This window comes from Eptatretus burgeri, chromosome 18, assembly GCF_056783735.1.
Source record: "Eptatretus burgeri isolate ZD-2024b chromosome 18, Ebu_testis_v1, whole genome shotgun sequence".
In the NCBI taxonomy this organism is placed as follows: domain Eukaryota; kingdom Metazoa; phylum Chordata; class Myxini; order Myxiniformes; family Myxinidae; genus Eptatretus; species Eptatretus burgeri.
The window spans coordinates 27321001-27333514 of NC_140978.1; the positions used below are offsets into that span (position 1 = coordinate 27321001).

Below are 12514 nucleotides of genomic sequence, written 5' to 3' on the forward strand. Positions count from 1 at the left end.
CAGAATTTAATGCCTCATCTTGTGATATGCAATATGACACAATGACGCCCATACTCTTGTTACCGGTTAGGGGTCAAAGGTCAGGGGGGGTCACGACCTTGAAAAATATGCGTTTTTTTTGTCATAACGCGGTCAATTCCTGTCCGCTTTACATGAACTCAGCACCAAAATGTTCAGAATTTAATGCCCAATCTTGTGACACAATGACGTCATAACACATGTCACAGGTTGGGGTAAAATGTCGGGAGGGTGGGGTCACGCCCTTGAAAAATATGCGGTTTTCGGCATAACTCAGTCAATTCTTATTCGATTTGCATGAAACCAGCATCAAACGAGATTACCTTCTCTTGTTGAAACGTTGTATTCACTGAGCTTGCGAGTGAAGACTCGCCAAAACGACGTGAGTTGATTGTTGTTTAGTCCGTAGCCCCTGAAAGTCGGGGGGGGGGGGTCATGACATTATATATATGTGGTTTGTGTCATAAGACCATTCATATGAAACCAGTTCCCCACACTCATACCAAGAACAAAAAAAGTAGTGGGGGCGAAGTTATGCGCTCTATGAGTGCCCGTTCTAGTTTCATGATGCTTTCGAATGAAACTTAACATAAAGAGTCTTCACAAACTACTCCAAAGTGATAAAGATAAAATGTGAATAAGTCAGATTAACAGAGAAAATCAGATATTTCTCAGTTGCACAAGTATTCAAACCCCTTCCCTAATTAACTCTAAATCACTTCAGAAGAACATTATTTGTTTGAAAGGTTCCAAAATATGTGTAACAGGTTTTACCTGAATGTAATCAGTGGTTTAACTTGAAGAAGCCATTACTGAAAAAGACTCCTCTAAAAGCTCGTACGGAGTTTGCGAAAAAGCATCTTAATAATACTGCAGGCATGTGGAGAAAAGTTTTGTGGTCAGACGAGACAAAAATTGAAAGTTGTTTTTTTAATTTGTTGGGGTCGAAATGCAAAGCGTAATGAACGGGCCTTATGCTCTTTAAGAGCCCGTCCATCCCTCGCGCTGCTCGGACTGTCCCAAAGCCCGATCACCTCGGACCATTCGCTGCTGGCTGGCAACCTCCACATCCCACACGAACGCGCCTTTATGCGTGGCACGGCCGGCCTGCTGTGCTCCGCGCTCCGTCTCCTCGGCGAACCCGGACTTCCACTGCCCTCCACTGGGCTCGAACTCCGTTCCTCACACCACTCCAAACCCCGACCGACTCGACTGCTTTGGCGCCCTGCGCGCCTTTTTATAGGGTTCGTGAGGTGAGATCTGATCTCCGCACTTTCACCTCTGACCCCCACTGGCTCCGCCCCTCTCACTCTCCTTATCCAAATTCCGAGGTGAAGCTCGGAGCCAGTCGACGTGGTCGAGATCATAGATGCTGAAGGAAGAGAGGACGTTGTAGAAATCACCGTCGCTAGCAACGAGGAAACCCCCGCGTCTGTTTGCAGCGATCTCGCCGTTGCCTGCGCAAAGATGGCGGCGCCCGCGGAGTTGAAGGTGACGCGATGTTGTTCCGTTGTTGGGTATTGGGGGAGATGTGGTTTAGGAGATGGTGGCTGTGGTTGGCATTGTGGAGAAGTTGGTTGTGTCAGGGCGGTTGTGGAGGAGGTGGTTGTGTGAAGGCTGTTGTGAGAGCGATGTTGGTGGTGGAGGTGGTTGTTGTCAAGCGGTTGATGAGAGCGATGTTGGTGGTGGAGGTGGTGGTTGTGAAGCAGTTGGTCCAAAATAATGATAGTAAAAGAAAAACGGCTAACTCAAAGATCACAGCCCTGATCACACGAATAAATCCCATTGACATCGGTGGGGAAATCTATCTGAACACAGACTTATCGGCATAACTGATCTGAGGACCTATATGGTTCTCTGCGAATTTCCACGTACGTAACTATATATATATATATATATATATATATATATATATATATATATATATATATATATATATATATATATATATATATATATATATATGTATATATATGTATGTATATGTATATGTATATGTATATATATATATATGTATATGTATATATATGTGTATATGTATATATATGTGTATATGTATATATATGTGTATATGTATATATATATATATATATATATATATATATGTATATATATATGTATATATATATATATATATATGTATATATATGTATATATATATACATATATGTATATATATATATACATATATGTATATATATATATATATATATATATATATATATATATGTATATATATATATATATATATATATATATATATATATATATATATATATATTGAGGAGAACAAGTATTTGATACCCAATAGAAAATCTTTGGAGGGAGCTGAAAGTCTGTGTTGCCCAGCGACAGCCCCGAAACCTGAAGGATCTGGAGAAGATCTGTATGGAGGAGTGGGCCAAAATCCCTGCTGCAGTCTGTGCAAACCTGGTTAAGAACTATAGGAAACGTCTGATCTCTGTCATTGCAAACAAAGGTTTCTGTACCAAATATTAAGTTCTGTATGTATCAAATACTTATTTCATGCAATAAAATGCAAATTAATTATTTGAAAATCATACAATGTGATTTTCAGGATTTTTGTTTTAGATTCCGTCTTTCACAGTTGAAGTGTACCTATGATAAAAATTACAGACCTCTACGTGCTTTAGAAGTGGGAAAACCTGCAAAATTGGCAGTGTATCAAATACTTTTTCCCCGCCACTGTGTATGTATATATATATATATATATATATATATATATATATATATATATATATATATATATATATATATATATATATATATATATATATTATTTGTGCTTTATAAAATGTGACATGCTTTCACATTTGCACTTTGCTTATTCATGGTTTTTTCATTTTTATTTATTTAATATTATTACTTGCAAAAACGAAGATTTTTATTTTCCGTCACTGAATTCAACCAGCAAATTATTTTTGAGGTCAATAAAGACCAAATGATCAACATAGGCCGAATTTCTAAAATTGTCAATTTTCATCCATCCATCGGGACCATACTCTGTACAGAGCATCGGTGCTGTCGAAGCAGTCTCCTGAGCTATTGGGCACAATCCTGGATGGGTCGCCACTCTGATGCAGGATACTCGAATGGCTCAATCATCCCAGCAAGCTGGAACTCATTTCACCGACCTCAGAAGGATGACAGGCTGAGTCAATCCCACCTGGAATTAATTCAATGGTGTTCAATCCATTGGGACCATACTCTGTGCAGAGCGTTGGTGCTACCTAAGCAGTCTCCTTGGCTATTGGGCACAATCCTGGACGGGTCGCCACTCCAACACAGGATACCAGCAAGTTGGCACTCATTTTGCTGACCTCAGAAGGATGACAGGCAGCGTCAACCCCACCTGGTGTTAATGCAACATCCGAGTGAGATTTGAACATAGGATCTTAGGATCTCAAGCCTACCACCCGAAACATGAAGCAAAAATTTTCATCCGATTGACTTGAAATTGGAAGAGGAGTTGCATATTTGGTCATTTAATTCAACCAACAATTATTTTTGAGGTTTTGTTTTTTAACACTTCAAGACTGGTCTCCTATATCTTCCGCCACTGATTTAAGTCAGCCTGGGAATTCTTCCATAGAAACCTGCTCTCTCTTATGCACAGGTTCATCCCATCTCGTCTTAAATTATCTTACCCATCCTCCTGCTCTTGGTTCTCTGAATTCTGTGGCGAGGCAGTTGCTTTAATACAACTTGCATTCTCCTTCTGGAAGGCAAATCTGACTGACGGCAACCTCAGATCATTGCACAAAGCCCACAACAAGTGTGTGTCTACTCTCAGGAGAGACAGAAAACAACATCTGTCTAATCTCAAGAATGAGCTTTCAATGTTGTCTCCTTCCTCCAAAACCTGGTGGCACCTTGTTAAGTCTGTCTCTGGTGTATACTCCTCTTCCATCCCTTCCCTCACTTCAAATGACACCACAGCCGACTCCTTTCATGAGAAGGCCGACTGCCTCAATTCTGCCTTTGCTTCAAAATCTTATATCCCTATCCCCTCCCTCTCTGCACCCACCCTTCACAGTCGTAACCAACTTGAATTCTGTCTTTTGCACCTGAAAAGGTGGAAAGGTTTCTGACAACCCTCAACTCTGACTCTGCAACTGGACCAGACAGCATCAACTCACATGTCCTAAAAACCTGCTTTGTTGCTCTTGCACTTCTTTTCGCTGCCCTTTTTACCCTGTCATTTACCACAGGTAATCTTCCATCTGCTTGGAAATCGGCCAACATCACAGTATCATAGCATTACATAAAAAGATGAAAAAATGGATCCCCTTAACTACAGACCTATTAGCTTACTGTACTTCCAACCATCAGCAAGGTCATGGAATCCATCATCGCAGGTGACATAAAATCATTCCTTTTCTCCAACAGCATCGTCTCAGATAATTAATTTGGATTTAGACCAGGTCACTACCTTGGACATGCTGCTTCTACTCGCTCAACAATGGATGGAGGTCCTTAATCTCAGACATGAGATTAGGGCCATCTCTCTGGACACATCTTGAGCTTTTGATACAGTCTGGCAATCCTACCTTGCTCTCCAAACCGTCTGCTTATGGAATCCAAGGTCAATTCCACTCTTGGATTACTGACTTCCTCCACTCTTAGCCAACGAGTGGCTCTTAATGGAACCCCTCCTTCTACTCTCCCTGTCAAGGCTGGAGTACCCCAGATCAGTTGTCTCAGCCCCACTTTTCCGAATCTACAATCCGAATCAATGACCTCTCTGAATCACTGAAAATGCTCTTTATTTCTTTGCTGATGACACCACTCTCTGCTGTGACATCTCATCCTTCTGACAGACATGCTAACCAACCACAGACACCGTCGGAGATGCTTAATTTAGGTAGGGTCTAGTGTCCAAATCCCTCTTTACCTTCCCGCAAATTAATCAACCCAAATGAGGACTGTGCTACCCAGCACTCCACTTTTACTAATCATAACGGCTGAGCGATACCGTTGGTAGAACGCTGCCTATCGTCTATCCAAACAAAACGGTGGAGCAGAACGCCCTGTCGTTATTCCACACGATGGTCGAACCAATGGAAAGAGACAATCGGGCAGTTTGGAAAATGGTTTGTAGAGGTTTAACAAAGGAACGTATTTACAAGCAGGCAGTGTCACACAAGAAATCTTATCCTGAAGCACATAAGCCCTCTTAGTCAGTCATCATATCACAACTTTCTACACACACAGGCACCGCAAACATTCCAGGAGCAGGAGAGAAGAAAGATTGATAAACAGTGAAGCGAAGTGGGTGGGTATGGAGTCGACCCCGACCTCACCCATATGTGAGCTGGAAGGTTCACGTAACAAACAATGTGTGTGGTGCGGGTGAGTAAGAGGTGCAGGTGAGATGTGCAGTGTATGTGTGGTTATGTGTGTAGTGCGAGTTCTGAAAAGAACTGTTGTGAACTCGGTTGACACTTCAGAAAACCAAGTCGAGTCAACGAGGTGCGTGCGATGGAAGGTGCAAAGATGTGAGATGTGGAGGGAGAGAAGTTATCTCCGAGGAGAATCGCAGTTAAAACCAACCAAAAACTCAATCATCAAGAGAATTAACAAAGTCAGCATCGGAGGTACTGCCAGTGAGGAGGTGGTAGTCATGCCTGGAAGCCTGCGTTTCCACGCCCGTTCTGCTTGGCACTCTCAGCACCCATTCCGCTGTGTTCCTCAGGAACGGCGCTTGGCGTGGTCCACCTCGGACTTTCGACATCTCTGCTCGATCAACCATCCAACTCCGAACTCTGAGGACTACTTTTGCTGAACTCCAAGAGCTGAACTGATGCTAAAAACTTGGAGAACTCCTTATGAACTCTGGAAGTGAACTGCGAACTGCTCTGTCAGGCATCTTACTGCCCTGGTCTTGTTGCCTCTCATGTCTGCCTTCCAGGAACCAGCCACTCTGATTGGCTGGTGCACTGTGATCCAGTCATCATGATTTGCTCGAGCAAAATGGTGGGCAGGGTGGCTGGTAGCTCAGTGACATGGAAAGGACAGGGCGCGAGGAAAGGGCCGTACAATGCATCCGACGTTCACATGAACGCCTAACCGTGCCTGCATTTACTATGCTGCTGGTGTCGTGTTCGAGAGGAGCGCTGCTGAGTGGATTAATGTCCACGGTGTGGGTTGTGAAGTGAATGTTGTGCGTGGTTTGAATCTGTACAGTGTTTAGAACAGGTAGAACAATAAATGGAATAAACATAACCTTGATCGCAGAATTCTAACCACCGTGGGAAGCAAGGGGAAGCTGATGTTTTGGGCATTAACTCTTCATGGGAGCGAAAGAGCAGCAGTTATCGCCTGAACTGTCAACTTCTTGCTTCCCAAGGTGGGTAACATCCTCCAATCAACGTTACGTTTATTACATCAATCCTTTTTTAGCCTTTCAATCCTTCAACTAATTGGCAATGTCCCATATGTTGTTGTTTATACATTGTTGTTAAATTTCCCTATGGAATCCCAAAAGGCATTACATGGAGAGTGTTAATAAGGATGCTTCCAGGCCACACTTTTCTATTTGGACCAGGATTGTAATATTGAGCCTACCATTCATCCCAGTTGCACCTTGTGGATCCACCACATCTCTATCATCCCAACTTATGTATGCATTGTATTCTTGGGGCCCATTTAGTGGACCCCTTTTTATGTCATCTCTAACGAGATGACCTAATAAAACCAGTCTCTGTCCGTACATACGTATGTCCCCATTTTTTTCTTCCGATTTTCTTGATATTTGGTATCTGGGTAAATGTCGATGAGGAATGCACGATGGTATGACCTTTGACCCGATTGAAGGTCAAGGTCACTCCAAAGTTGCGAAATCGTCCATTTTCAAAACTATGTCCTCTGCAGTTTGTGATCTGATCTTCGAAATTTCTTCGGATTCTGATAATATGGAACAATATCTAAATTTGGTCTGGCCTTTTTTTTTAATTCGTCCTGGTTATCGAGTCACGTGTCTTCAAAGTTGAAAAAAATCGTCGCTGTGATACGGTCAAAAAAAATTCGCCCGATCTTGATGAAACTTGGTATGTTGGTAGGGGTCGATGAGTGATGCACAATGGTATGACTTTAGACCTGATTGAAGGTCAATGTCAAGGTCACCGATGCTGTAAACTTGTGAAATCATCCATTGTCAAAATATCATCCGCCATTTATGACTCAGAAATCGGGTTTGATTTCTGAGGTCCGGTTTCTATCCTTTTGAAGACACATTGATCATAAATGTTCCAAATCAATCATTTTCAAAATCTATCTCCGGATAACTTAGAAATGTAGTTTTATTTCTGAGGTTTTCTATCCATTTTACTCCCGGGCTTTCGTCTGTACGTTGAACCAAAAGACAAGACGACATCGAAGGCATTCCAAGCCGATCAGAGATCCACATCTACAGCGCTTCAGAGATGACCGTCACCCCCAACCGGGGGTAATTTTTCATGCCTGTATCTGCTCAGGCTGGTTTCTTTGCTGACATGGTAAATGTGCAGCATTGTGTCGTCAATGCAGCAAATTCATGAACCTCTGGTCATTCCAAGTCACATTTTACACCTTGGAAACATTTTCCTCATTTGATTGTGTGATTCATCCCGTCAGATCATCTCTGTGCTTTGAACTCATTGGCTGAGCCATGTTGGAGTGGATTTCTTGTTGAGCTTTTGTTTGTCAAATGGCTTAGTGCTTACGATGAAGAATAAAATAAATAAATCTGCTCATTTTCACATTTTTATTCACCAGAGCGAACATTTTTATTCACGAGAGCGAAGTCGATGGCAGGCCATCGCAAATCCCCACGCTTCCCACCTAAAACAAAGTTTGAAAGATGGGCAAAAGCTTCCACCAGGAATGACTCAAGATCAAATTCTGAGTTTAAAAAAAAAAAAAAGTTCTCCATTGTGACTCCTGTGACCCTTAGCCCCTCCCCTCCCCAATCCTCTGGGGTATGAACCAGAGGCCAAATCCAAAAACTTGTTGCATATTTAATGCGTCCCCCAATGTTGATTGCATGTGCAAAGTTTCATTTTAAAATGTGCCCGTAATTGCATATTTTGGTCCTTGACCTCTTGACCGACGTGGCCGAAAATGAGACTGCTCTTGCACCTTCATGCCATGTGACGGTGATCGTAACTATAAAGTTTGGAGAGTTTATTACAATATCCCAAATGGTTTAGAACCCCCCCTCCCTCCCCTCCCCCCGGCCATGTGAAGAGTGCAATTTCTCTTTCTCTTGCAATGTTATAAGTCGGTCAAGCCCGGAGAGCATTTGCCAAACCCCATCATTGTTCCCATGTGTGTCTTCAGGTATGTTATCCAGCCTGGTGGAGCAGAACATATCTGTCCGACGTAGGCAGGGTGTGAGCATCGGTCGTCTCCACAAGCAGAGGAAGCCTGACCGCCGCCGTCGTGCTCGCCCCAGTCGCAGCCGCAAGTAATCTCCGTCGGGGAGAGACAGATCGGCCACGGCATTGGACACTGTGGAATTGAACCAAATGGAGGCGGTGTGCCTTTCTCAGAGAGTCTATGATTGACTCAGAGGGGTGTTGGCTCACAGAAACCAGAGAAATGAGGAGAAAGGCTTTATTTTTTTGAGCTGGAATCGTGCACAGCAACGCACAAGTGTGCCCACAATAATGAGGTGTGTAAAAGCTTTGTTTCCTCCCCGACGATGCAGGGAGTGTCTGTGTGAGGGAGATCCACATGTGGTGTGAGTGGGATGGAGTGTTTCTCTGATGGTCAAAGACTGGCTTTGTCATCGACTATTCTTTCATGTCTGCTCCCTAAATGACCACAGTTGTTTACCTGCATACGTAGCTACCTTCAATGGCTGTTGAAAAGCTTGAAGAATATTTGGCCTTTTTAACTGGATCACCATGCGAGTGCGCGTGCTTACGAAGAGATGGCACGTCAACTCGTAATCCAGCTTTTGTCGCATTTGCAAGTTGAGCGCTTCCATCATGAGGTCGAGCCTTTGTGTCCCGTTTGTCGACCCTGAGTTTTTACGATGACCCTGGCAGCGTGAGGAGGGAAGAGTGGGAGGCTGGCAGGGTAGGGGGTTTATTCGTATTGTATGCAAGAAATGGCAGGAGGTTTGAGCCAGTTCTTGCAGGTGTGCAGCAGTGTCGCTGATGCAGTGCCCCCTGTAGGTGAGACTAGGAATTTGCAATTTGTTCAGGGTGCCGGCAATAGCTCGCCGACTCTTAGCAAGGGACAACCTGGGATGTTTAACGTCCACCAACTAATTCCGGAAGATGGGACGCCCAGTTTAACGTCCATCCGAAGGATGGCGCACGCATTAACTGTGAAACACCAGGATGAAGGTTTATAGCTGGGCCCCAGATTCAAACCCAGGGTAGACATCTCAGACGAGAGTGCTCGTTCCTCGCTCTCGGCCATCCCGCCATCCCGGGATTGAAATCCCTGACTCTTCAAGGAACATTGGAAAACCACAAACGATTTGCCAACACTTTATATTGAAGCTTTTTGCTCTCCTTTTTTAATTCCTGCTTTTGGTTGTGCAAACCCCCCCCCCTGCCCCATGCATCGTCAATTTTTCTCATTTCACGACGGCCGTAAAAGGCTCCAGTGTTTGTCGGACTATTTCCATTACGATAAATGTATTATAATGTAAAACGACCCTTAAGTATACATACATGTTTCACTCGTCCATATTCTGTAGAAACTGTTGCAGTTGGATCGTTTGTATTCTCCTTTTAAAACTTTTCATTAAACGGTTTCCTTTGAAGTATTTGTGATGTATTTGTTTAAGATGTATTTTAACAAGAATTCAAACTCCGAGTTGTTTTAAGGAACTAGTTGGACAAAAGTGGGAAGTCTGTGATTTTTTTTGATATTTTTTTTTCTATCTTTTTACATTTGAGGTTTTCCGGGTTCTTTGCGTTCTGGTGAAACTTCGCGGTGACCTTTCATTAATTCAATTTTTAAACCGGAACACAATCTTTAAAAAACATTAATTTTGCTTGATGTGCATGCTTTGCAAAAATGCATAATTAGATAAATCGATCTTTGTGGATTTTCCAGTATCATTGATATTGGGGGGTGAGGGGGGAGGTTGTTTAGTTTTGTGAGTTCTGCCATTTCTGCTCTTTGACTGGCTATGTGACACTTCCCATATCCTCAACACGATTGGATGACTACGATTTGGTCATTTCGATTCACTAGTGCATGGAAGTTGAAGTTTTTTTTTTTTTTTTTTTTTTTTTTTTTGTATACCTTGGTCGAGGCTCGTATGAGAGCTAACACACAACTCACAGCAAGGAGGCATGAGAGAAGAGGGGCGGGAGTGGAAGGGACAAAACAGTGGGGAACAGACACATTAGGTGAACTGTGGAAGGGAGAGGGATGGGGATGGGACGGTGAACATGGCGAAGAGAAGATGGACATTTCAGGGACTTTCAGGAAGGAAAGCAGGAGAAAAGAAGGAAGTGGGCTTGGGTGGATTATCGGGGGTAGAAAAGATCGAGGATTTGGATGGGGGAAGATAAGAGGTGGTGGTGAACAGCTGTTTTGAAAGCCTGGAGGGAAGAATGGGAAAGAATAGAGTGAGGAAGTTTATTCCAAAGGCAGGAAAAAAGAGGAATGAAAGAGTGAAGATGAGCAGTGATTCGTGATTTTGGTAGTTTTACCAGAAGGGGGTTGTTGGCGGACCTTGAGTGCCCTGTGGAAATGTGGTGGGGACAAATCGCAGAGAGAGCAGGGGGGGGGCAAGGCTGGAGAGGAGTCGGTGGAAGACAGAAAGACCACCGACCAACCTGCGGTGATTGAGTGAGAGGCCCAAAGACACAGCTTCATTGCGGGAGATGCCGATGATCTTAAATGCCCTGGTTTCGACAGCGTGAAGCCGAGAAAGGTGAGAGGCAGGAGCACCAGCCCAGAGGGGAGAGCAGTACTCCATCAGGCTACGGACAAAAGCTTTGTAAGTGGTCAGGAGCTCAAGAGGGCCGAGGAAGGACTTAGCACGACGGAGGATTCCCAGTCGGCGACTGGCTTTTGAGGCGAGGTTGGAAATGTGACTTTCCCAGGAAAGGTCATGGCAGATAGTGAGACCTAGAAGCTTGAAAGAAAAGACTTCTTCCAGAGGATTGTTGAGAAAGTGGATGGGGGGGTTTTGTAAACGGTCCTTTCGAAGAGACCTAGTGAGAGTGTGAGATTTGTCTGGATTGAAAGACATGTTCCACGTGTTGGACCAGTTTAATTGTTTTGTTTTGATAATTGAACCAGAAAAAGTGGATCCTGACCGTAGGCTCTTGCTGCTACTTCCCACCTCGCCCGACTCTGAATCTGTGCAATGTGAAGGACTTCGTTGTCGTTGGTCTCTCGGTGTTGTCTGCCTCTTGCTCACCACAGACTGCTTGGTGGCCCTGCAGTGTTTTGTGTCTGCCCTGTCAATGTCGTTTATGGGAGAGTAATTAACGTACGGTAATTGTTTGGCAGAACTATTTGAGGGGAAAATGGGAGTGCCCGGAAGAAAGCAAGTATAGTTTAAAAAAAAGGAAACGCCTGCTCAGTTCCCCCATAATATACGTGGACATCAGCTAATCGTTTCCTGGTGTGCTCACTTTCATAAGCACGCTCCTTCTTGGTCAGAAAAACTTTTACACGCACTCAAGACAACGGCATCTCCAGCATCTCGTTCCACAACTGGATCTGAGAATTTGCACCCTGGAGGACGGAGTCACGTGACAAAAGATTAAATGATCCCATTTATTGACATACAATTGTGATTCATGTCTTTTCTCAAATCGGAATACTGCTGCACAGAGCTCTGATTGATGGAGAAATCATGCAGGGAGTGCTGTTTCCTCCTTTATTGCTTGAGCTTGCAGCAGGTTGTTAATCCTGAGTTGATCTGAACACGAACTTCATGACATTTATGTGGAGAGTTCTCAGAGCACTCGTTTGTGTGGAAATTTCACCCCCACCCCCACCCGTACCCATAAACTACTCCACCATTACCAGTGCCAATCAATCCCGAATCCCAAACTAGCACCAGGGCCCATCAACCACCTCCACCAGCACCAGTTCCCATTAACACCCCCACCCGATGAGCAACGGTACCCAGCAACCTCCCCCCATGAGCACCAGTGCCCCATCAATGCTCTCCCATCACTAGTACCCATCAACACCACCACCATTTGCTCATCAAACAACCACCCACCACCACATGTCCATCAACCTCTTCAAACCAACACTCCCTCATCACCACCAGTGCTCAACACTCCCCCCACCACCACCACCACCAGTGCCCATCAATCCCTCCCCCTGCACCCCCATCAACCGCACATCACTTATCCCCTCCAGAGCTCATCATCCGCTCTAATTAACAGGACCCATCAAATACCTGCCCCCTCCCCTCACCTCAACCATCAGGACCCCTCAAGTATCCCTCCACACCAGCACCACTCATCAAACCACCCGCACTCCTCCCCCATCGCCATCA

At 44.2% G+C, this 12514-nt stretch overlaps 1 protein-coding gene across 3 annotated transcripts in view; it reads left to right on the plus strand.

The window, feature by feature from the left end:
• BAP1 (BRCA1 associated deubiquitinase 1) overlaps positions 1 to 9799 on the plus strand; it is a 143743-nt gene extending 133944 nt beyond the window's left edge. For all 3 annotated transcript variants that reach the window (XM_085864228.1, XM_085864229.1, XM_085864230.1), the window contains one exon: positions 8359 to 9799. In XM_085864228.1, coding sequence (XP_085720354.1) covers positions 8359 to 8489 — 131 coding nt within the window. In that variant the 3' untranslated portion in view covers positions 8490 to 9799. The remainder of the gene's footprint in view (positions 1 to 8358) is intronic.
• The last annotated feature ends 2715 nt before the right edge of the window (positions 9800 to 12514 follow it).